General features: G+C 36.8%; 2 protein-coding genes across 3 annotated transcripts; one reads left to right on the forward strand and one right to left on the reverse strand.

Moving 5' to 3' along the window:
* Positions 1 to 944: 944 nt before the first annotated feature.
* LOC109157611 (protein FAR1-RELATED SEQUENCE 7-like) lies at positions 945 to 5,446 on the forward strand. Its single transcript, XM_019305462.1, has 6 exons — positions 945 to 1,146; positions 2,007 to 2,078; positions 2,225 to 2,320; positions 2,793 to 3,391; positions 3,620 to 3,703; positions 4,322 to 5,446. The coding sequence occupies exons 1-6, from the start codon at positions 945 to 947 to the stop codon at positions 5,444 to 5,446; spliced, it is 2,178 nt and encodes a 725-aa protein (XP_019161007.1).
* Positions 5,447 to 19,942: 14,496 nt separating this feature from the next.
* LOC109157635 ((+)-neomenthol dehydrogenase-like) lies at positions 19,943 to 25,833 on the reverse strand. 2 transcript variants are annotated; one of them, XM_019305487.1, is made up of 5 exons: positions 25,776 to 25,833; positions 25,021 to 25,267; positions 24,144 to 24,203; positions 22,751 to 22,924; positions 19,943 to 20,539 (listed from the first exon to the last, which is right to left on the reverse strand). In XM_019305487.1, exons 1-5 carry the CDS (start codon positions 25,811 to 25,813, stop codon positions 20,165 to 20,167), a joined length of 894 nt encoding a protein of 297 aa, XP_019161032.1. In that variant the 5' UTR covers positions 25,814 to 25,833; the 3' UTR covers positions 19,943 to 20,164. The 2 variants fall into 2 exon arrangements, with proteins under 2 accessions (XP_019161032.1, XP_019161031.1); XM_019305486.1 differs by having other exon boundaries at positions 22,751 to 22,930.
* Between the last annotated feature and the right edge of the window lie 1,123 nt (positions 25,834 to 26,956).

Consider the following 26,956-nt stretch of genomic DNA (forward strand, 5'->3'; position numbering starts at 1 on the left):
TGTAGCTTGTTCTTCAATGAAGGGCTAATATGCAGCTTGATCTTCAAAGAAGGGCTTCCGGTGTTCCTCAGCGCAGTATACGCAGTATATATAGCTGCGGGCGTGTTCCAGATGATTTCCCGGCGAGATTTCGGCAGAGCTTCGTTATGCAGATTTCCAGCGCCCCTTCTTTGAAAATGAACCCACTATTTATAGTGGTGAGGGTGAGGAAAAATCTCCAACCAACTCTCAATTCCTTATTTAATTTAATTATTTTGATTAAATTAAGGAACGTATCGGGACACCATTGCGTCCAGGTTCATCATTTCATTAAATTTCAAATAATATCAAATATTCAAATTTCTCAAAATTATATAATCCACATATAATTTCAGTGGGCCAAGACCAAGTCAAGCCCGCTAATTAGGCAACCCAATTCATCCAAGCAGCCTGGTCCAACTCGATTAAATATTTCATCATCTCGGGCCGAATAATCCAACATCCAATTACATTTAATTAAGTAATTAAACTAATTAATTATTTAATGGGCCATTTAATTAACCCGATTAAATAAATACCAGTCTAATTAGCTTAATTAAAGTAATTAATTTAATAATCGATTATCCACCACGGTTCGACAATATTATTTATCTTTTTTAATGCTTACAAAGCCATTCTGATCGATTTTGCTGGAAGGTGTATGCATGAGGAAGGACTCGAGCCTAAGGATTACCTGTACGGGGCTTGGCTGAGGCAGGGCGGGTGTTCGGAGACAAACAAAACCGGTGGGTGCCAAATGGCAACTCACTGATCTTCCGGCGAACGCTTATTGTGTGCCGTCTACCCCTGCAATACCTGTTCCCAATCCAGTCCAGTTGGAGGAAACTGCCATTGTGCATAGCGATCTTAAATATCGAAGAGAAGGTGATCAGGCCGAGGGACAGGTTGTGACAATCGACGTGAAAATGATGGATGCTTCAAAAAACTTGGTTTTGGCGGGCCCATCGAGTACCTTGAGTTGGAACTACCGGGGATTCGGTGGCCCTCGGACAGTTCGAGAACTAATTGGCTTCGTGTTCATGAAGCGACCTAACTTCGTCTTACTTATGGAGACGAAGGCTCGTTCGATGCAGTTAGAGCGGATTGGAGTCCGTTTGGGGTTCGAAGGTATGTTCAGTGTGGATAGAGTTAGCATAGGATGCGGGCTGGCTCTTCTATGGAGAGACTCTAACATGGCTACTATACTTGGTTACTCGGAAAATCACATAGATGTGTTTGTATCTTTGGCGGGGGAACCACCATGACGCCTTACTTGTTTCTACGATTTCCGGAAAGATCTAGAAGGCAGCAATCTTGGGCGTTGTTATCGGACCTAAAGACTCGATCCAATCTCCCCTAGATTGTGGTCGATGATTTTAACGATATTGCTAGTCACAACGAGAAAAGGGGTCATATCCCTCATCTTAACGGTCTCATTACGGGATTCAACGATAGTATTCAAGAATGTGAGTTATTCGATATGGGGATGTTGGGACATAAGTTTACATGGGAGAGGAGGATGGGTACTAATCACGGCAAATTATTGCATGGACCATGGTCCACACAAATTGTGTGGACCATGGTCCAAAATAATATAGTTTTGCCTTAATATTACAAAAATTCGCTCATTACTGGTTAACGGCGTTAGATCAGCCGTTTCTTCTTTCTTTGTTTCTTCTTTCCTTCCGCGTTTCTTCTTTCCTTTAGCTCTCACCAGTAGCGATTTCTCTCTGCGATTTTCATTGTTTCTCTCTGCGATTTCATTCGGACTACGCAATTTGTTTCTTCATTCAATTTTCGGATTGTGTTTTCGGAATACTCATCTTGGATCATGGATAGTATTGATGATACGGAAAACAGAGTAGATGCGATTGAGTTGGGGGATGATATTACAGGTTTTCACACTATTTTTATGCAATTTATGATTCGTTTTTTATTTTTCTTTTTATGCAATTTATGATTGTGTATATTTTTTTTATGTATCGTAGGTGATTTGAATGCTATGGTTAATGTTGATTCAACTTATCCAATTGGTGTTGATTTTAGGCATATAAATCCAGGTTTGTGATTCATGTATTGCAGTGAATGTGGTGTGATTAGGGTTTGTTTAGTTGTTTGCATACTGTACATTATATGTGTTCATATTGTACATTATTTTAATGCATAATGTACATTATTTTAATACATAATTTTCATTATATTTCAGTTGATGTCACTTTTGGGGATGCAGTTGATGAGAGCTTACCTAATGTAGTCAATGCAAGTTCTTCAAATGCTATTGATGAGAGTTCATCTATTCCAGGTTTTGTTATTAATTAGTATTATTAGTATTATTGTAATTATTTTAATGACTGGTAGTTTTGTACGAAAATGATCATGTTGTAATGATTTGCTGTTTATTTGTTATTTTTCTTTGTGTTTATCTTATGTTACAATGAATTATTTTTGCCCCTAGGTATGCATCTCAAAATAGTTCAAATGATAATTGGTTGCCATAATTTGCTGCAAATGTACATTATATTTGTCCTTAGTGTACATTATGTTTGCCCCTAGTGTACATTATTTTATATTGTTGTTGTTTGTGTGCATCAGAATGAAAGTTCCTTTCAATCTGAAAATATACATTATTTTTGTCCTTAATGTACATTATTTTCCAATCTAGTGTACATTATTTTACTGTGTTGGTATTTAAGTGCATCAGAATGTAATTTTCATTCAATCTGAAAATGTAGTTTATTTTTGTCCTTAGTGTACATTATTTTTGTAATTTTCAGTTAATCAGGAGCTATTGGGGCTTTCAGTTCATTCAATTGAAGAAGCGTTTACTCTATATAATGATTATGCATTTAGGATGGGATTTAGTGTTAGAAAGGGGAAGCAATATTACTTTGCTGGTAGTCAGAATGTGAAGATTAAAAAGTTTCATTGTTCAAAGTTTGGTTTCAAATGCAAATCGGATAATTCTGTTAGGTCTTACACAAGGGTAGACACACGTACGGGATGTCTTGCTTTTTGCCAATTTGATGTGGACCCTAATGGGAATTGGGTTGTGACAAAACATGTGAAGGAACACAATCATGAGCCGTGTCCATCTTCTAAAAGCTATATGCTAAGGTCACACCGAACCATTGGTATTGACCAATTATCCTATCTAAAAGACTTGAAAAGAAGTGGGGTTGCAGTGGCGGATGACATCCGATTTTTGAAAAGACAATCTGGAGGGTCACCCTTTGTTGGATTTACACAAAGAGATGCATATAATAACTTGCTTACAGATTCAATAAAAAGTTTAGATGGGACTGATTCAAATTCATTAATCGACATATTTAGGCAGAGGCAAATCAATGAACCTGACTTTTTCTATGATTTTGAAGTGGATGGTGATGCAAGATTGTGTAATTTTTTTTGGAGGGATGCAAGAATGAAAGAGGATTACGCGTTGTTTGGTGATTTGGTAGTACATGACACAACTTATCGTACTAATAAGTACGATATGATTTGTGGTCCCTTTGTTGGCATGAATCATCATTGTATGAATATCATGTTTGGGTGTGGGTTTTTGTTGAATGAAAGGATTGAATCATTTGTTTGGCTTTTTAAGACATTTTTGCGAGCCATGGGTGGTAAGTTCCCACAAACGATCATGACGGATCAATGTGCTGCTATGTCTGCTGCAATTTCTCAAGTTTTTCCAAACACAAGGCACAGGTTGTGTATTTGGCATATTGGGGAAAATTCAAAAAAAAAACATCAAAGGATTACGAAATCAAAACGGTTTTGTAGAGTTATTCAACTTTCTGTTGAAGTACACTGATACGGATGCTGAGTTTGAGTTTTATTGGACTAGGTATGTTTTATATTACATTTAACATTCTTCTCTACGTGTTTATAAAATCAAGTTACACAATTTTATGTTTTGTTAAGTATGGATTACATAGTAGTCATAAAATAATCATTTTTAGATATGTTTTAGAATTCCATGTTTGATGTGTTTGGAGTGATGCACTTTATTCTTTAATATTATGATCTTTATGTTTAAAATTGGTTGTTGAGTTGAACACTGAGTTTGAATACAACCATCATTCAGTTCCTTGGCATAAGTTTCTGTTAATGTACATTATATTTTTCCTTAGTGTACATTATTTTTACCCATAGTATACATTTTGTTACAGTTTTGGGTTTTGACTTCATCAGAATGAGAATTTTATTCAATCTGCAAATGTACATTTTATTTGTCCCTAGTGTACTTTATATTTGCCCCTAGTATACATTATTTTACACTGTTGGTTTTTAACTTCATCAGAATGAAAATTTCAGGATGGTGAGTGAATACAAGTGTCATGGAAATAGTCGGTTAGAAAAACTATATGATATTAGGGAGAAATGGTGTCCTGCATTTAACAAAGATTACTTTTCTGGAGGTATTCTATCTTCTCAAAGGAGTGAGACTACAAATCACTCAGTTTCAAGAAGGTTATCCAAGACAGCTGGCTTGTGTGATTTCTACAATTCTTTTGCTAATGTAGTTCATGAATGGAGGAGTAAAGAGAGTGGGGAGGATTTGCGTTGTTCTCAAGGGGTGCCTACAATGGCTATGGATCATGTGAAACTTCTTTCACATGCTAGAGGTGTATACACTATTGAAGTTTATTATTTGTTTGAGGAACAATTTTTGAAAGGTGGTGCATGTCATCAAGAGATAGTGGTCAGCTATGGTGATGAGTTGAAATATCATGTATGGCGTCCGGATATTGACATTATTCGGCATGAGGTTTGTTTTAACCCCAAGGATATGAAGATTTGTTGTAGTTGTAAGTTTTTTTCTGAGATGGGGATCTTATGCTCACATTGTCTACGTATTCTCAACATTAACTGTGTTGGAACAATACCTGACCAATATATATGTCAAAGGTGGACAAAAAGAGTTGTTGAAGATAGGATCATGGACATTTCATCTGGTCCAAATATGTCTACTGTTGCATCTTCCGTTTGGGTTATACAAATGGGTAGGAAGTTCCAAAGATTAGTCATTTCAAGTCAAGATAACTACGAAGCTCGTGAAGTTTGTGAGACAGGTTTTGATGATTTTAGAAGAAGGATTGAAGCTAAAGTTGGTCCCATTATTGTAGATGACTTTGAAACACCCTTACCAAGTGGTGTAATACAGAATCCTGTACGTAGAGGTGTGAAAGGAGAGCGTAACCGAAGGTTGGTTAGTACAATGCAAAAGAAGCATAATCAAGCTAGAGCTCGAAGGAATTATAGCAAGGCGGTTGAAGAAAACACGAAAGCTGCAGCCCAATCATCGGTTCAACAGGTTGTTTCGGAGATTGTTGGGAGTGGATATCTTGTTCATTCAAGTGGTAGTAGTAGTTCAAAGTTAGTTTGTGTTAGGTCTGGATCACAGAATATTTCAAATGATAATTGATTGTAGTTGTAATAGAATTTTACAGGATATAGACTTTGATTTAGAATTATGATCTTTATGTTTAAAATTGGTTGTTGAGTTGATTATTGATTTTGAATTTAATCAGTTGGTGCAATTCAGTGGTAACTTAATGGCCAGTTTGAATTTAACTAGTTGACTTCATCAGAATGAAAATTTCATTCAATCTGCAAATGTACATTATTTTAGTCCCTAGTGTACATTATTTTTGCCCATAGCGTACATTATTTTACACTTTCGGTTTTTGACTTCATCAGAATGAAAATTTCATTTAATCTGTAAATGTACATTTTTTTTTTTGTCACTAGTGTACATTATTTTTGCCCATAGTGTACATTATTTTACACTTTCGGTTTTTGACTTCATCAGAATGAAAATTTCATTTAATCTGTAAATGTACATTTTTTTTGTCACTAGTGTACATTATTTTTGCCCATAGTGTACATTATTTTACACTTTCAGTTTTTGACTTCATCAGAATGAAAATCTCATTCAATCTGCAAATGTACATTTTTTTTTTCAGTAGTGTACATTATTTTTGCCCATAGTGTACATTATTTTACACTTTCAGTTTTTGACTTCATCAGAATGAAAATTTCATTTAATCTGTAAATGTACATTTTTTTTGTCACTAGTGTACATTATTTTTGCCCATAGTGTACGTAATTTTACACTTTCAGTTTTTGACTTCATCAGAATGAAAATTTCATTCAATCTGCAAATGTACATTTTTTTTTATGTACATAAAAGCTAAGTAATGCATTAGGTTTTTGTAACCTATTAAAAACTTTGCATAATACTAGGAAATCAAATGCTATTAAAATTTTGATACTCAAAATAGGGGTCATCACAAAAATATCTTTCCTAATTAGTTTTTGAAGCATAGTAACATACTAAAATTTACATGAGTTTTGTGACTGCATAATGCACTTGTCAACCAAAAAAATTTACATGAGTTTTGTGACTGCATAATGCACTTGTCAACCAAAAATTAACTTTCCCCTAACTATATCAACCTACTTCAAATCTGATGAACATATAAAGTCATTTTGCAACATATATTTTGCCTGCTTTTTTCAGCAATTCCTCTTTTTTCTCATTGATTTCCATCACTAATATGCATGCTGCATACTTTGCTCTCAATGATTTTAGGATATTGGCCTGCACATGTATTCACAAATAATTGGGAGTTAATATATATATATATATATATATATATATATATATATATATATATATATATATATATATATGTCAATTCTTTATAAGGAAAATATGATAAAAACAATTATACCTACATCTTGTTTTGTTCTGGTAAAACCTGTAGTCCAGTTTGGACCAACACCTTTGAAGGTTTCAAGGTGCCTCATACAATAGACTCCACAATCTATCACATTGTCAGAATTTCTCCAATGCATTTTCACAATCTCATGCTGGAATGCATTTTCCTTTGCCATTTTGCTAAGCAATGTTGTGATTTTTCTTTCTTTTAAGTAGCCTTTGAAGGCATTTATCTGCACAGTAGTTAGTTTTCATAAATTACAATCATTAAAGAACTAATATATATATATATATATATATATATATATATATATATATATATATATATATATATATATATATATATATGGCTTCAGCCCTAAAGCATGAAAGAACTGCAACTTACCAGCAATTTATCACAATTTTCATATTTTTTTCAAAGGTGTTAGTCTTTCCAAGGGTCCTGTTATCTATCACTTGAAGAAGTAGCTTCTTAAAATTGAGACATAAAATGAAGTAGTGGTCATGGCGAAGAACAGCAAAGAACACCTAATTTAGAATAGAGTTAACAAAACATTTAGGAAAGTAGAGAATAACCAATCACCAAAATGCCAAAATATTCAAATAAACTCATACCAAATCTGCGTCAGATATGTCCAAGTTGGAAACCATTCTAAGCTCGTGGTCTATTGCATCTTTAAATTGCTTTTGTTTGGTCATATCTGGCACCCCAAGTCTATAAGGAGCAGCTGGATCAACTTGCATCTAGGAGAAAACAATATAAACAAAGATTAAAGAATGTATATTATATAGGAAAATAATTTCATGTAGGAGAAAACATAATGTACACTACTACTTACGAAGACATTTGTGGTGAAGTAGACGCATTTCGGTTCACTCATGCCACGGGTGAGATTTGTCATGTTCATCCTTATGCACCATACATCAACTATGCTCTTCTCCACCTTACCATCCCGCAAAGTTAGGAATTGGTCCCGTGCAATATAATTCCCGTCATATTTAAAGAGAAGTTCTCTGCAACAAATATACCCGTTAATACATATTAAAGATGAAAATTAGTATGTAATAGTTTCAAAGTTAGTTAGTAGCATACTCTTTTCTGTGCTCCTCACAAGGCTCAATGAAAGCATAGTCAGATAAAAGTTTTTCTTTCTGAGTCACATCTAAAAGCTCTTTATTATACTTTGTCCAATACGGAGACCTATATTTTAATGGAAGATTTTTAAACTTTCTATGCTCTCTTTTTCTGACTCGGACATCTTCAAGATCTGACTCAGATTCTTCAATGATACTGTAAAAAAAATAGATTAATGACACACAAATATATGTATATATTCATGTGTATACAGTGAAACGATAGCAAAGTTAAATAATGTACATTATAGACAAAAATAATGTACTGTAGGGATAAAAATAATGTACAATTTCAGTATAACTTACTTATCCAGCAATGTTTTCTCTTCAGCAGGTGGGGTAGGTGTTAGAAGATCAAATCTTGGTAGGGAGAATGCGCAAGAACTTGATGTTTCTTTGAATGCATCCTCAAGTGCTGCTATTGCAGCCATGAAGTTCTCATCTTCAAATATTGGATCGTCATCCAACAGCCTTGGATCATTTTCAGTAGGTTGTGAAGCTGACACAGTGGTTAGTAGATCAGATATCTTGGTAAATGTCCTCTTCACAACTTCCTTGCCTATTTGCTTGCTACCCACATCAGCCATCACCCCTCCAAATTCGACTACCGCAGCAGCAAATTTCATCATGCCCTTGGAGATCTTCTTAACATCACTTATTTCACAGTCTTTATCATGAACACCTCCACTTGTTTCTACGTTGTCAGTGTCTATAATAACCTCTTTAGCATCATGAATCCTCTTTGTAAGGCTGTCTAGGACCTTTCCTCTGCCAAATCCTCCTGATTGTTTTTCACTCATAATCCTCTTTTGAACCATTTCGAATGTCCAATTAGAAATGACTGGGTAGTTCCTCTTAAATTGCTGCCCCTTGAACTGCAGCCTATCAAGATATGAATACTAAAAAAAAAATGTTAGGAAGAAAGCAAAAAATAGATTAAGAGATTAAATAATATTTAGAATTAGTTGATATCAAATTAGATGTATTACCACTAAGAAAACAAGTGGCCCAGTGAAAATTGTACTTGTTTTTGCTTTCTTCCATCTATCAACTGTGTCAACCAAACACTTCATGATGTAGGCACACCAGTTTAAGTCTTTGATTTTCTTAACATCCAAGAGTGAGAAAAGGATTTTGAAATTTGTAAGTCTGTTTGTATGGCCGTGGATGAGAGTAGAAACCACAAAGACAACAAAATCTATCTTGAACATGTCTCCATGTTCTTTCATTTTGGTGATTCCCGTTGAAAGATCCTTAATCAAAGGACCGCATGTCTCGATCTTCCATCTTCTCCTCCACTGCTCCAATACACTGTTGTATTCCTTGGTTGAATTTGAATTGTTTCCTTCAAAAATTTCTATATCTCCTTTTGGGAGACCTAATGTGTTGTGAACATCATCTTCAGTCAGTTGCATCTTCTCATCTTGCAACATTAATGTACAGCTATATATATCAAAATTCTTCACCAGATATGCACATAATTCTGTATCCCAGCAGGACAATTTCAACTGTAGTAGTGATCCAAATCCAATATCTTCTACCGCTTTTCTTTGCTCATCTGTTAGTTTCTCCACCAACCGCAGGAATTCGATAGGTGACATTCTAGTTTTAAGCTTGTTTTTATTGATATGCTGCTGTTGCTCTACATTCTCAGATTGACTCATTTGTTTTCGTTTTCCTTTGGTTTTTCCTTGTGATGTTCCTTCATTATCTACTGCTCTAGCTCTTTTCCTTTGATATTTTCTTTTCGTTTCAGCAGTATCTTTGTTTGAAGTCATCTTTTGCTGTGGCTAACAAGATAGAATACACTGCATAAATGAAGTAAGTTTAAAACTTTGACAGTGGCATTAAAATGTTTCTGCTAAGAACATTGTAAAAAGTTATTAAACTACATACTTTCTTTATGCACTGTTTGAAATAATGTTATTAAACTTTGGTTTACTGCACATATTCATATATAGCCTAAATCTCTTCATATTCCTAGCATCCCTTCCTTGACATATTATATTACAATATTACTATGAAAATGGCTACTACTACATATTTTTTGTTTTTTTTTGCTGGTTCTTTAAGTGTCTTGGCCTACTAATAAATATTCAGATAGCAACTCGTACATAGAACTAAATATGGAATTCTATAGCACTTATTGTCCTCCATCACACATGACACTGTGACACATTCAAGCCCAAAAAACATTGACAATAAGATGGGAAATTAAATTGTTGAGACAAGGAGCAGCAACAGAACTAGAAGGACCGAAAGTGTACGAGGAAAAACAGGAAATATACATTTACAAATAATCAATCACCCAAAACTTTCAGTTTGTTTCAGCCTACATTTAAAGACAAAAGATTGAAGTCTTTCAAGATTACCTGCAACAGATATCAGGCAAGTCAAGTTGTTCTATCGAATGAAATTTGTCCCTTTTACCAGAATATAATGATCATTAAATAAGAATGACCAAACTTCAGTTGTGAAATATTGGCATTATATCCCTGGGCAATTTTTGTCTATAGTTATGTGCATATTTGGGTTTACTACTATTATGAGTGCAAACATGAATAACAACAATAAATCATATTAAATAATGTACATTCATGTTGTTTGAAGCTCTAATAGGAGTGTGTGTGTGTGTGTGTTTAATAAGAATCATAGCAAACACATGAATGAAGGTTTTATCTCGTATAAACCCTAGGTAGAAATCACTAGTAATGTATAAACCCTAGGTAGAAAATAATATATATTCATGTGTTGGAAGATCTAATAAGAAACAATACCTTATGAATCTGTAGGTATGAAGCTTTCCTTCGTTTCAGCGATGGAGAAGACGAAGCGCATTGGAGTGGCGAAGCTCTGAGCATAGGTCTGTCATTGTCGAAGCTCTGTGTATTTTGAAAAAAAGTAGTGTGCTGTATGTCATCGTCGAAGCTCTGTGTATAATGAGGCTTTCCCTCGTTAACGGCGCCGTCTCTTCTTTAAGAAGAGACGGCGTCGTTTAGGACCGCGGTCCACACATGTTGTGTGGACCACGGTCCATGCAATAAGCATTGACTAATCACTGGGTGGATGAACAGCTAAATTGTGTGGTTGCAACTTCGGAGTGGCGTGAGCTATATTGTGAGACATCAGTATTGAACATGCTCGCTACCTCTTCTCATCATTGTGCTATCTTTTTGGATTTGAAAGGAATGCCTATTCACAGGGTTGGGAGGAGATTTAAATTTTAATTGGCATAGCTTCTAGACGTAAGTTGTAGAGAAGTTGATGAATCATCCTGGAGATAATCATTCGCTATGGATTTCCAGCAACGTATTCACAGTTGTAGTCAAGATTTATGGCAGTGGGGAAGCAACCATTTCCAAAAATTTGGTTGTAAAAGCTAGCGTTTAAGGGATCATTTGGAAACTCTTAGAAATAGCCGAGTGGCGGATGATATCAACCTATATTGGGCAGTGAAAGAGGAGCTTTGTTTATTACTCGCTCAAGAGGAAATCTATTGGCGTCAACGCTCGAAACAATTGTGGCTTCAAGATAGAGACTTAAACACAAAGTACTTCCACCGGTTTGCAAGTCATAGGAAGAAGACCAAGTATATACTGCGTATTAAAAAATCAAACAAGAGAATGGGTAGAAGGGGAAGCCATGTAACACCCCGTGTTACGACCTCTAACCCAAACTAATTATTTAATTACTTACCCTAAAAAGAGAATTAAAATCCATTAATTAACTAAAGAGGGTCCACCATAGTCCATGGACCCTTATCCTTAAAACCAACCCCTTAGTCCTGTAAGGAATAGAATTAGCAAGCCCATACCATTTAGACCCTAATTGGGACTCTTAGATATATAAATAGGGGCATAGGAGGCACCTAGAATCCACACCACAATAACTTTCACCACACAAGAATTCCCAAGAATTCCCATAGGAGAAATCAAGAAAGAAGAGATCTTAAAGAAAGACCCTTCATAGCCAAGGAATTTAATTAAGGCTAAGAGGTAACCCATGTCTCAACAAAACCTATTTTCTTTGCTATAATCTCCTTCCTTGGCTCCTTCTATATGCTTGTGTCTTGATGAAATCTTCTATGATAATTATGATATGATCTTGATGATTGATGAGATGATTTTATGTGTGATCTTGATGATGATAAGAGGATCTTGATGATTGTGATATTATTGATAAATCTTGATGTTTCTTGATATTAAAGATGAACTATGATCTTGATGATTTAAATATGATTAGAGCCCTAGGTTGAATCGTGAAATTCGTATTGGGATATTCTTGATATATTTGGGTGGGAATTCACATGTTCGTGTGTTGATTATGTTTAGAAGTCATGATAGGATGTGTTCTATGTGATTCTTGCTTTTGATCTGTTAATTGTCTATGTGGTGTCATCAAGTGCGTTTAAAAGTGTCTAAGCATGGTTTCAGGTTCCACGGAGGATCCCGTGACGTATATTTTGGAAAAGAGTCAGTGGGGGGTAGGTGGGGGTACGGGGACCCGCCACCTACCCGCTGCCCGGAGGTCCATCGCCGGCGGGCAGCCGGCCACCCGCCGGCCACCAGCTGGAATTTTGCCCACTTTGGGACTTCGGCTTCCCCGTTTGATGTTTCCCAACCCCCGTGGTGTCCCAACGGACTTCGTTTGTCGTGCATGAGTCTAGTTGATGTTTAGAGTACCGTTCGTAGGATAACAGAGTCTCGTATATCGCATGCTAGTTGAATCGGTAACCCGTTGGCCTAGGAGGAAGATGTATGAACCCCTTAGGACTATTCCTAGTAGGTGGATAATCACGCATAAGTTTATTTATACGCTTTCCCCCTTCCCAATGTGCTAATATGTGTTTACTATGTGTTATGTGTGCATGATATCCCAATTTGGTTGCGATCAAATTGGTTATACACGAGCTGCGGTTCGTTATCTTGGCTGCGGTCAAACTGGTTACTCATGAGCTGCGGTTCATTCTCTTGGCTGGGGTTAGTGACTCACTTCTAGGGCTGCGGTCCACATGTGCCTCGTGTGCTATGGTTCACCGACTGGACGCGCCAGGCGGTGTGTAGGGCCACTAGCCTGAGGAAGGCCATAGTCCACCGAATGAGTTGTCAGGCGGTGTGTAGGGCTATGGTCGGCTGTGATCCACCGAGTGTATGTGCCTGCGGTGTGTAGGGTCGTAGTCCCCAAAGATCATTGCCCACCGAATGAGTCCCTCAGGCGGTGTGTAGGGCTTTGATCAGCTACGACCCACCGACTGAGCTCGTCAAGCGGTGTGTAGGGTCGCAGTCCCCAAAAGAGGATCACAGTCCACCGACTGAGCGCGTCAGCGGTGTGTAGGGCTGTGATCCGCCGTTGAAACTATCGACGGTCTATACAATTGGCTGCGGTCAATTCCTTCATGCTGCGGTATGAGGTAGGGTGCTGCGGGGCCGTGTTAATGCTATATGCACTAACCCTCATGTTTGGGGCATGCGATTGGTCCCGTGGCGCCACCAAAGTGTGCTTGTGTGACAAGGATGTTGATTGAATGATGATGTGAATGATCTGAAAGTGAACTGTGACCTTAGATATGTTTTGCATTTATGGTGTTGTCTCTATATAATTGATTATCGTTGTTGAATGTATTTATCCCTATCTGTCGAGTCTAATCCTGGTTTTAAAGCTATAGTCTCCTAAGTATATATCTTCCTGCTTCAAAATGGTTTTACTATATCTATATATATATATATATATATATATATATATATATATATATATATATATATATATATATATATATATATATATATACTTACCTATATTGTATTTTAACGCGTTAGAGTGGGTTACCAGCATCATTCGCTGAACAGATATATTTGGCTTTCAGGCACAGATGATTAGCTTCCGGAGCGCGCTAAAAGAACTTGGATTAGATAGATTGCTTTTCCTTTCGGCCTGCGTGTCATGATGATGTATTGAGGATATTTAGTTAGTTTAGCCTATGCATCTGAGTTCTCCAGCTCAGATGTCGCATAGCACCCCGCACACTTATGTTTAGTAATGCTCTGTTTTGGGATTTAATGAGAAATTACCTTTATTATATAAGTTTTAAAAGTTTCGAAAATCTGGGGTGTTACAAGCCATGCACGCTGAAGTTATGGATTACTATTCGAAAATTTTCCATGCTTCCAACTGTAATAGGGACATTCTGAACACTGTTCCAGTTCAGATTACGCAAGAGATGAACTGTCATATGCTTCGTTCGATTGAACCCGATGAGGTTAAGAGTGCCCTGTTCTCTATAGCTCCAGACAAGGCCCCGAGCCCAGACGGTATGTCTCCTTCCTTTTTTCAGTCTTTCTGCCCGATTGTTAGGGCTGACCTCACGAGATTTGTCACTAAGTGTTTTGCCAGCTGTTGTTTACCCATGGGAATAAATAACACTAATGTGGTGTTGAATCCAAAAAAGAAGGTCCTGGAACGGGTTTCAGATCTTCGTCCAATTGCCTTTTATGACGTTGCTTACAAAGTTTTGGCAAAGGTTATTGCGAATAGTATGAAGGAAGCTCTGGACACCATGATTTCTCCATCACAGAGTGTTTTTGTGCCTGATAGATTGATTACAGACAATATAATTGTAGCAGGGGAGATTGGTCATTTTCTTAGAAGGAAGCGCACCGGGAATGTAGCTTGGGCAGCGCTTAAGATTGATATGACGAAGGCATATGACATAATGGAATGGGGTTTTTTTTAGGGCATGCTCGCTGCTTTCGGATTTGTACATGGTTGGGTTGACCTTATCCAGCTGTGTGTGACTACGATAACTTATAACATTCTAGTGAATGGGGAATCTATGGGCACAATCACGCCAACCTTAGGTATTAGACAGGGAGATCTTCTTTCTCCATATTCATTGTGTGTGCAGAGGGTTTGTCTTTGTTCTTGCAGCAGGAGGAAGCAAGGGGAAAACATCCATGGAGTGAAAGTGGCTAGGGGGGGCCTGTCGGTGTCGTATCTTTTTTTCGCCAATGATAGTTTACTCTTTTTCAACCTTAAGCTCAGGAGGTCAAAAAATGTTAGGCGTTTTATAGTAATGCTTCTGGGCAGATCGTCAACTACGACAAATCTAGCATTATGTTCAGTGCCAATATTGTGGCTAGTACGTGCAATCACGTGGCGAGCGTGTTTAGAGTGAGACAGACAAGTGATTTTGGTCGTTATCTTGGACTCCTTCATTCCTGGGCCGTAATAAAACGTTTGTATTCATGTATGTTGAGCAAAAGTTGAGGGACCGTATTAATATGTGGCAGAATTTTTTTGTAACTAGAGCAGGAAAAGATGTGCTTTTAAAAAGTGTTGTGCATGCAATGCCTATTTTTACCATGTCAATATATCTGCTCCCTTCTAGCGTTTGTGATTCTATTGAGAAATCTATGAACTGTTTCTAGTGGAATAAGGGTACGGGTAATTCCAGGGGCATTCATTAGCTTAATTGGTCTCGCATGTGGTCTTGAAAAACTGTGGGGGATTGGGCTTTAAACGTCTTCGTGAATTCAACATCGCTCTTTTGGCAAAACAAAGTTGGCATTTGCTTTTCAATCCATAGTCCGTAGTGAGCAGACTTTTGAAGGCCAGATATTTTCCTACTGGGAATTTCGTTGAGCCAACCCTTGAAAATAACCCTAGTTATATATGGCGTATCATTCTAGCTGGACAAGGAGTACTTCATGAAGGGGTTGCCCGTAGAGTTGGTGACGGGAAGTAGACGCCTGTATGGGGCTGTGTAGCACCCGTAATTTTTAAAACATTTAAAGCCTACGAAATAAAGGTGAATCTATCATTAATCATCCAAACAAGCGGAACAAACAACACAAGTATCGGGGTGCTATGTCACATCTAGGTTTGTGACCTAGATGCACAGGCAAGACTAACTCAAACAAGGTGTAAGCTATGATTAATATCCACAATACAATTCAAGGCTCACAGGTCATCTAACTAATACTAAGCTAAATCCACGTGTCCATCTAACGCGCTCCGAAGCTACAAGGCAGCACCTGAAAAACATACGATGTAACAACCGTCAGCGAATAATGCTGGTAACTCACTCTAACACGTTAAGTACAATAGGTAGATATAAGAAAACCATTTTAAAACCGGAATACGTATATATTTCTAAAAAAAACACTAGCTTTAAAACCCAGATCAAGACTCAAGGCATAAAAATAGGTTTAACATCACGAATCATCATAAGGATACTAGCATGCATCCTAAACTTGCAAGATGAGATAATCACAAGGCTCAATAATAACAAACAATATCAACAACAAGTCACAACGACAAGCAAAGGCAAGAACAACAATAGCATCACAATCCAGCCTTATACCAAGTTCCAACCTTTACTCCTCCTCATCCTTATATCAATTCCAACCTGTACCTCCAGACCACCCTTATAACACCACCCCCTTATCCCTCCGGGCAACTACATGCCCCCACTGACATACCACCAACAAAACCACCAACAAATCAGATAGCACCGTAGTACCATTAACACATGATCCGTGCCTCTAGCACCACTATCAAGGGGTCTTGCATATAGCACGAAGACATGGCACCGTAGTGCTTATAACTTGATCTACGCCTTTAGCAAATTAATCAAGGTTGAGCATATATCCATTAATGTGTATCCAACTATCAGCTTAAGCTTTTAGTTGAGATGGAGCACATGCTTCAATTTGGTATCAGAGCTAGACCAAAGGTTATGGGTTCGAATCTCAGCGCCACTCATAAGCGACTACGGTTTACCGGTCCACGTGTTGGTTGGAATCCACTGTACACGTGAGGGGGCGTGTGAGCATATATCCATTAATGTGTATCCAACTATCAGCTTAAGCTTTTAGTTGAGATGGAGCACATGCTTCAATTGGTCCGTGCCTTTAGCACAATAACCGGGCACTCGTTGTGCCAACCTCCAACAATTCTTTTCCACCAACCTCATCTCTTTCTCATCAGGTACAATCAATCAGTCAACATGCACAATAACGGAGTGGCCACCGCTCAACAACAATAACAATCAATACACATCAATACATAGCAAGGAACAATCAAAGGGAAAGCACAACAATCACATAGGCTACCATCAACAAACGACATCAACATAAACACGCAACCCACAAGACACAGCCTAATCTTTACTTCCCAAGCTAACGAGACAACCACAAGGCACCCACGGGATCATGCAAATCATCCTAGGCCAACGGGATACTAACCTAACCCATATGCAATAACCACGACTCACAACTCCTAAAACGGTACCCGAAATATCAAACGAGACACATAAACATCAAATGGGCCACAACGGGACACGAGGAAACACAAAACGAGACCAAACAACGCACCACCCCGCCCGTACTAGCGGGTGTACGGCGGGTGGTCAACCACCTGTAATGTACTAGCGGGTGCACGGAGGGTGGTCGTCCACCCGCTGGTACCGTGGTGTGTACCTGGCGGGTGGTCAGGTGGGGGTTCATCCCCCCACCGATACATATATTTATTCAAAAGTCTTATCTGGAATCTGAATGGCAAGGCCCGCTTCCTTTATTCCTACCGGGTTTCAGGCAATGGTCCATGATCCATTATGGACCACATTAATAAATTAAGGAAATCTTAATTAGACTAAATCCCTTTTTAATTATTGATAGCGGGATTAATTTAATTAATTAATCCGGACTCGAGGGCCGTAACACGGGGTGTTACAGGCTATCCATGGTTAGCGGATACTAGTGATCCATATGTGCATACCAAATGTATTGAACAACTAAGGGATGCTCGGGTATGTAATCTGTTGGACAATACTGGAAATTGGGACATGGAATTGCTCCGTGACATCTTCGACGACCAGGATGTATCTAGGATAATCAGAACTCCTATTTCGCCTTCATATCCTGATGTGTGGTATTATAAGGGAGATTTGAGGGGGCAATATATTGTTAGGCATGGCTATCAGTTTCAAACGCGAGACTATTTGGTGTAGGAGCCTGGCCTGGATTTCACATAATGTAAGAGGTTATGGAATCTTAGGATTCCTCCAAAAGTTCGTAACTTTTTATGGCGATGTGTTAGAAAGATCCTTCCATTCTGTGATGTTCTGCGTGCTAAAGGAGTCGCGGCTGGGGGTGGATGTTGCCTGTACTCATTTGTGTACAAGTCCATCATCCATCTCTTTGTGGGTGTCAGTGGCATACCAGTTGTGGAATGGAGTTGATGTGTTTCATGGAGGTTCCTTTGTGGAGGTAATCGAGCATTTTCTGCATGCATCAGACCCAAATAAGGCCGTGAATATGGCTGCTAATTTATGGACCATTTCAACGGCGCGTAATGACAAGCTGTGGAAAGATAAAACCTAGAATATAGAGGATTTGAAGAAGCTTGCCGAGTCCTTTTTTGTGTCTTGGCAATAAGCTTATTTATCATCTCTTTCTAATTCGTCGGCTGACAGGTCGAATGTTGCAATTGTTGTTTGGTGTCCGCCACCGGAGGTTCGCTCTAGTGCAACGTTGACACGGCAATGCTTGATAATATTATGGGTTTTGGTGTTGTGATTAGGAACCATGAAGGACATTTTTTTGGCAGCATATGGTGGCTGTTTGCAGTGTACATGGGATCCCTACCTTGCTGAAACGATGGCGGTGAAGGAAGCGCTTACATGGCTCAAGAGTCGCAATACGAGTAACATCATTGTGGAATCTGATTGTTTAAATTTTTGTTCTAGCTTTAATTCTATTTGTCAAGACTTTTCCTATGTTCGTTTTCTTATTAAGAAGTGTTGGTTAATTGCTAGTGACATCGGGAACGTTATAGTTCATCATGTCAAAAGGTCAGCGAATCATGTAGCTCATGTGCTTGCACGGGTGACTGGTTCTTCTTCTGCCCTTGGAGTGTGGGATTCCTCCCTGCCTAGTTATATTTCAGATTTTTTTGGTGCTTTAATATAAGTCAGCTCTTGGTTTTAAAAAAAAATTATTCCTATTATTTATTTAATTTATTTTAACGTTAGACACTTAATGTTTGTTTGGAAACCTGAAAAATGACTTCCAAGAGTTATTTTCCAGATTTTTTGGTATTCAGATATTCAAAGAAAATAAAGTCAAAGCAAAATATTCATTTTGGTCAACAAAAAATGCCTAATTTGATGGAAAGTGTCTTCCTAGATTTTTAGTCGGATGACATTTTCTGACTTCTTTATTTTCTTGTATCTCTTTCTCTCTCGTCTCTATTCATGCTAGTTAATTTTCAGATTATTATTACTACCCCCCCCCCCCCCCCACCATCACACTATCACCAACACCCCACCACCACCACCATACCACCATCACACCATCACCACCACTACTTATTATTATTATTATTATTATTATTATTATTATTATTATTATTATTATTATTATTATTATTATTATTATTATTATTATTATTATTATCGTCGTCCTTGACGTTATATCAAATAATATATTCATTTTCAAGAAAATGAACTAAACATTAAAAAAAAAATACAATTTATAAACTTTTAGCCAAACAGGAAAAAATAGTTTTCTTACCTCTAACCAAACACTAACAGCTCGTTTGGTTCGCTGGAAAATATTTGAAGGGAAATGGAATTGAAATTCCATAGAAAATAAATTCCATAGAAAATAAATTCCAAGAAAACAGATTCCATTGTTTGGTTGGTGGAAAAGAAATTACTGGGAATATGAATTCCATTGTTTGGTTGAGTTTGGAAGGGTAAGGAATAATGAGTATAATGACAAATATAACCCTACACAATAATAATAATATAATAATAATAAGAGTAATTAATAAAGAATGGTGAGGGTAAAATTGTCATATTAGTTTTCCAAGGAAAACAAAATACCTAGCATAAGCTAGGAATTTGTTTTCCTTGTTCTTAAGGAAAACTTTTTCCAATGGAAAAAGTTTTCCATCCAACCAAACAACATAAAACATCATTTTCCTTCACTTTTTTAGGAAAACATTTTCCATGGAAAATGTTTTCCATCCAACCAAACACCCCCTAAAAGATTAAAATATTTTCAGGAAAACATTATTTAAGTTTCCAAATGAACCCTTAAATTTGATAACCATTTCTACATTCCACACAAATATGTGCTAGTAATGCCATAAATGTAGAAATACATACATAAATTAGCTATATTATGATGGTTTCTCTTCGTCTAATTGATATTTAAAACTTGAAAATTAAAATAAAAAAAACATAATAATTGGGAAACCATAAATGAAACCAACCCGATCTTATTAAAATCCTATAATTTTTTCGCAATCAAAGAATACACCGGAAGGTCCATCTTCAGATTGCAAAGCCACCCTCATAATACTCTGAGCTCCTTCTTTTGCCGTAATCTTTCCAGTGTTGTAAGTTATGTCTGTCTTAACATAGCCAGGGTTGACACAATTCACCTGCAAGGAAGGGTACTTGTGTGCTGTGATTCTTGCATAAGCATTCATAGCTGCCTTTGAGACAACATAAGCTGACATGAGTGAAGGCCATCCCTTTTCTTTTAAGGAACCATTTTTGTAATCCTCTAGGAATTTATTCACCACTTCATCCAGTTTTTCAGGTGGACTTTCCACGTTGTTCAGTACTCCTTTGGCCCATTCATTATGTATATTCTGAAAAACAAAATTAAAAAAAAAAATCAACATTTGGTCTTCAATTGTTTTCTAAATGTCTATGTAATTCCTAGTTTTTAATAATTCAATCAATTTGATCATCGAATTATTTAAAATTTTGGTAATTAAACTTTTTTAGGGACCAAATTAAATAAATTTTAAAATGTAAAAATTACCATTTTAGTTCTCGAAAAGAGCTAGGTTTAATTGACGAAATTTTAAAGAATTCGAGGATCAAATTGGTTGAAGTTGAAAACTAAAAACTACATTAACAATTGAGAAACAATTGTAGGATCAAAATGGTGATTAACTCTAATATATATATATATATATATATATATATATATATATATATATATATATATATATATATATATATATATATATATATATTAAAAAAAATCACAAGTTTGTCTACAACTAAGGGTCCGTTTGGAAAGCAGGAAAATGACTTTTGAAAAATGTTTTCTGGAAAATGAGTCATTTTCCAGAAAATATTTTCCTTTCCGGTGTTTGGTTGCATTCTGGAAAACTGTTTTTGTGTGTTTGGTTCATTTTCTGGAAAATGAGTAGAATTGTACAATTGACCATTTTAATTATTTTATTTAGAATATTACAACATGTATAATAATATAATAATAATATAATAATAATTTTAAATATAATAAAAAAATAACTAATAATATATCAAAAATATTATGGTGGTGGTGTAGTGGTAGTGGTGTTATTTGTTATATAATAATAATAATAATAATAATAATAATAATAATAATAATAATAATAATAACTGGTGGTGGTATGATGGTGGTAGCAGTGGTGGTGGTGGTGATGGTGTGGTGGCGGTGGTTGCGGTGGTGGCGGCGGCGACGGTGGTTGCGGTGGTATGGTGGTGGCGGCGGCGGCGCGGTGGTGTGATGGTGGTGGTGGTGGTATGGTAGTGGTGGCGGCGGCGGTGGTATGATGGTGGTGGTGACGGCAACGGTGGTTGCGGTGGTATGGTGGTGGTGGTGGCGGCGGTGGTGGTAGTGGTGGTGGTGGCGGTGATGGTGGTGTGGTGGTGGTGGCGGTGGTGGCGGAGCCGGTGGTATGGTAGTGGTGGTGGCAGCGACGGTGGTTGCGGTGGTATGGTGGTGGTGGTGGCGGTGACGGTGGTTGCGGTGGTACGGTGGTGGTGGTGGCGGCGACGGTGGTGGTAGTGGTGGCGGTGGTATGGTGGTGGTGGCGGTGGTGTGATGGTGGTGGTGGTGGTGGTGGCGGTGGTATGGTAGTGGTGGCGGCGGCGACGATGGTGGTAGTGGTGGTGGTGTGATGGTGGTGGTGGTGGCGACGACGGTGGTTGTGGTGGTAGTGATGATGGTGGTGGCGACGACGATGGTTGCGGTGGTATGGTGGTGATGGTGGTGACAGTAGTGGTGGTGGTGGTGGTATGGTGTTGATGGTGTTGGTGGTGGTAGTGGTTGCGGTGGTATGGTGTTGGTGGTGGTGTGGTGGCGGTAGTTGCGTGGTATAGTGGTGGTGGTGGCGGCAGTAGTGGTGGTGATGGTGGTAGTGAGGTGGTGGTGGTATGGTGTTGATGATGTTGGTGGTGGTGTGATGTTGGTGTAAAAGTTGGAAAATGACTTCCTCCCAAAAAAAGGGGAAGTCATTTTCCTCCAAAACAAGCCTATTTTCCAAAATCAACGGAAAATGATTTCCGTTGACTTGATTTTCCAAGCACATCCAAACAATAGAAACTTGGAAAATGATTTCCAGAACTCATTTTCCAGGTTTCCAAACACACCCTAAAGCTTTCAACTGCCAAACGCCTTGTGGTCAGATGACATGTAGTGACCTCTCCCATGTGGGAAGTCATGAGACCGAGCCACAGCATTCCAAAAAAAAAAAAAAAAAAAAAAAAAAAACTTTCAACTATTGTGAGATTATATTCCTATTTTTATCAACCAATCAACTAACAATTTGATCTTTTTTTTTTCTTTCAATGTTTTTAAATCAACCAAATTTTTTAGTTTAAAATGTGCAAATTTTCCTCTTATTAAAAAGAGTGAAGTTGGTAAATATGATTGGGGATTTGGGGGTACGGTTAATTAATTATTGTTGGTCATGTAATTTAAAATAGACTTAATTTTTTTTATTTTTTTTTACTACTCCGTATTAAAGTTGTGCCACTTGTAAATTAATAAACTAAAAATAAAGAAAAAAAGATAGAGGTACCTCCAATTTTGACCAACCAGAGGTGACATTTACTATTCTTGGAGATTTAGATTGTTGGAGGAGGGGTAAAAATGCCTCAGTCATTCTCTTTGAGCCATAGTAATTAATCTCAATACATTCAGCAGCCAACTCATAATTCTGGGAAATCGCACCCATCAAATTGAGTAGATCTCCCTGTCCCTGCATCCATTTAATTAAGCTTGTAAAATATGACTTCACAATTTTTATTTATTTATTTTCTTTTTCTAGACAAATTTAGAGGCCAAGATTAGTGGTAGGTCTTCAGGCTTCACCCTTTGCATGAACACTTTAATTCACAATCTAAAATAGATTTATTTGGTTGAAATTATTATATTTTTATTAATTTTTAACTAAAACAATGAATATAACAAAAAATCAACTACAAAATCATTCTTAAAATCTCACATTTCAAATCCATATAATGGCATTTCACATTTCTTTAAATAATGTGAAATAATCTCTAGTCAAATAACATGAAGCAAATATATATCTACTAAATGTAAACATGAACTTCATAATTCTTACCTCTTAATACATTTTTTTTTTTTTGAGTTCACTAGTACAAAATAGAACATAAGAGACTAACATTTAACTACTATTGTTAAAAGAATAATAGTGATTTAATACCCAATTTAGTCTTCGACTATAATGAGTTTTATCGATTTAGTCATAAACGTCTTTGATGATTTTACCCAATTGAGTCCTATGTTAAGATACTTGATAATTTCACATCTATTAATATCTAATTTAGTTCTTGACTTTAGTAGTCGTTTTACTCAAGTTAGTCTTCGACTATAATGGTTTTATCCAATTTAATCCTATTTTTTTTTCGATTTAGTCCTTGATTCTAACAGCTGAGGATTCAATTGGCTAAAAGCATAAAAATCGAGGACCTAATTAGGCACAAAATAAATTTTAGGACTAAATCGAGAAAATTACTATATTTATAGATTAAATTGGGTATTAACTCTTTTATGTTATTTCAAAAATTTCTAAACTTAAGTTATTACCTAAGTTATAATATAATGTAAATGGTAAGGTATATTCACATATAGAAATAAGTTTGTATGAATGAATTTGAGGTTCATATTTAGATTTGATTTTTTAAAAAATAAATAAGTTCAATATTTTCCATCTATCCAAACAGATTTTACTCCTTTTCTTTAAATCGATCTTAATTTTTTTATTTTTTAATTTTGGTGCGATCGATCTTAATTTTATTGTCCAATAGGTATATTTTCTAATCCCATTTAACCACAAAATAGTTTATAACTAATTCAACAACCAATGTTTTCTTCAATTTAATGAATTTGCACATGTATATGAAATAAAGAAAAAAGATGCATACTCCACTAGATGAATAGAAACGTACCACTGAAGCTCTTAGAGCGCTTTCATTAGCAACAACTCCAATAACTCCAGCATTATTCACCTAAACCAATAAAATAAGATAAAAGTAAATTCAAAGTCCTAAATCATGCATGCCAATTTTGTTTAATGTTCCCAATATGGATAATTCTACACTATGTGGTTTCATTTTCTTTTATGAGAAAGGGGGGACACCCAAGAACAAATCTAAGCTCACTTCTAAGAATTGAATAACACATGGTTCCTATGGGACTTAAAGAGAAGGGAAGGAAGAGTACTAAGAACATGAGCTTAGATGCTAGAGTTGTTAGCTCATTGTTTTGATCGGGAATTCTCGATCTATCTTCTTTAGAAATAGAGAACAGCGAAGTGTGACGAATTAGCTCAATTTTGGAGAGGGACTAATTTTGGAGAGGGACTAATTTTTGGAGAGGGTCTCAATTTTATTCGAATTGGATAACATATCTACCTATGGTAAGGGGGATAGCTATTACTATGGCCCCCTGGTATTAACCTATTTAAGAGTTCTCATGAATAGATTTTATATTTTATTTTCTATTTTACCCCTGTTTAACCTAAAATCTTTTAGGTAATTTTTCTCTCTGTCTTCCCATCACTTTTGCCATTTGCATCAGATTGAATTCTTCCTCAAGCCTTCGTTAGACTGTCTCGTTAAACTAACTTAAGTGGTAGATCACCTGACCTAAAGTCTCTATTCTAGCGGGTCAAACTCCCTTACATGCTGAGTCAACAATAAGAACTGACTGAGTGAATGCTTTAGTTCGTAAGTCCCTAAAACTTACACTTTTAGTTAAGTTAGTACTAATTTGAAAATATAATAAGGCAAATTAAAGTGAAAATTGTTGGGTACTAACACTCACCAAAATATCAAGTCTTCCAAAGTTGGTGTTGACGAAATGAACAAGGGAAGAGACAGTTGAGGCATCAGTAACATCGAGGCGGTGAAAGAGCACATTATCAGATATCCCAACACCTCTCAGTTTCTCCACAGCTTCACTTCCTTTGTCTTCGTTTCTTGCGGTCAAAACCACCGTCACTCCCTCACAAGCTAATTGCCTGCAAATTTCAAACCCTATCCCCTTGTTCCCTCCTGTAACAACTGCATACCTGCGCCCATAAATAAACACAATCAACTCAGCTAGCTAGCTACTAATAAACATCTGATGTTGGACGGAAATACGGATGATCATTTTTCCGAATCATCATTTTGGTCTGAATGTTGGTCGGAAATCCATTTTCCAATTAATAACTACCGTTTTCCGAAGTTGGATGGAAATAGCGAGATTTTCAGCCGGCGCTAGCTAAGGACCGGAGAATAATGGAAGCTTAAAGAATAGCTGCCCAGGCATGATATGAATGTTGTAGAAGACATCCAAAAAAAAAAAAAAACACTCAGATGAGTTGGGCGTCGAGTAAGCCGACTCGGACGCCTACTTTGATCGACTCAAGCACTGAGTTGGCTGACTCGGACGCCTAGGCTGTCTGGTTGGCCTCCACTAAAGGTAAAATTCCCTCGACTTAAAGTGCTTAGTGCTTAGGCGACCTGCCACCTAGGTCGATTTTTATTACAAGTATCCTGCGCATGTACATATGTATATATGTCATCTTTACGTGCCTTTTTGATGCGTCAGTAGCGTTGATTGCTCCTGCCATTGATGCCCCTATAATGAATATAATGCCTCACTCATCTACACTATTTATACGCGATAGATTCTTCTGTGAATGAATGCAGCAAAGAGTGCGGATCTGTAGTGCCCAACTCAATTTTTTATTTTATGTTTAATTTTTATTATACTCGTGTTAGGACTCAACCAATTAAATAAGTTGGAAATTGTTTGGGTCAACTCGTACATTATTTTGCTTGGAAAGAGATCTGAGTTAATTTCATGAATGGTTTATTATTCACTATTTATATTTATCTATTTTTATCATCGACTTTTAATTTGATCATATAATTGGTTCCTTGACAACTAATTTTGTTCTAGATTTCGTCTTCCAATTAAATATAGTTAATAGACATTAAATTTAAGGGTAAAAATATAAAAATTAGCTAAAAGAATCGTTTCTCCAAATTTACATATTTAATGTTAGGATCGATACGGGTCCACAACACCAAAATACAATAGCAACTTGAACTGGAAATATTAAGAATAAACTTCTAGTGTAAGATTTAAAATAAATCATACACAAAATAAGGCAAATTGAAGAAGAATTTTCTGTATTGGCAAAACGATATTACAATAAGAATTATAAATATAACTCTCTAATTTTACTCTCTGTATTTTGCTATACTACTCTCTGTATTTCAAATAGATGATACAGATGAGCTAAACGGGATGAAGAAAATGAATGAAGGATGTTGCCTATTTATAGAAACCCATGTGCTTAGGGATTTGCAAATCATTTAATGCCACATTAAATGCCTAGGGATTTGCAAATCATTAATGTCACATTAAATGCCTAGAGATTTGCAAGCTAGGCATGAAATTTCTCCTGCAACCTTTTCCCCAAGTAAAACCTCCTCTCATCTTTTGTCTTATTCAAACCTCCTCTCATACCTCATCTCATAGCAAAACCTCTGCCCATTCATAGGGGTGTTCAATCGGTTAATCGAACCGAATTAACCAAATATTTTTTTCTTTTACCGTTAACCGAACCAAAGTTTGTTCTACCGAATTCACCGAACCGAAATTTTTTTCGGTTAACCGATTAACCAAACTTTTTAAAGCTAAAATTTAAAATTCTAAAAATAACACCTAAAATAATAAATCCAATTAAAATAAATATACATATCAT

This window comes from Ipomoea nil, unplaced genomic scaffold (genome assembly GCF_001879475.1).
Source record: "Ipomoea nil cultivar Tokyo-kokei standard unplaced genomic scaffold, Asagao_1.1 scaffold2791, whole genome shotgun sequence".
Classification (NCBI taxonomy): domain Eukaryota; kingdom Viridiplantae; phylum Streptophyta; class Magnoliopsida; order Solanales; family Convolvulaceae; genus Ipomoea; species Ipomoea nil.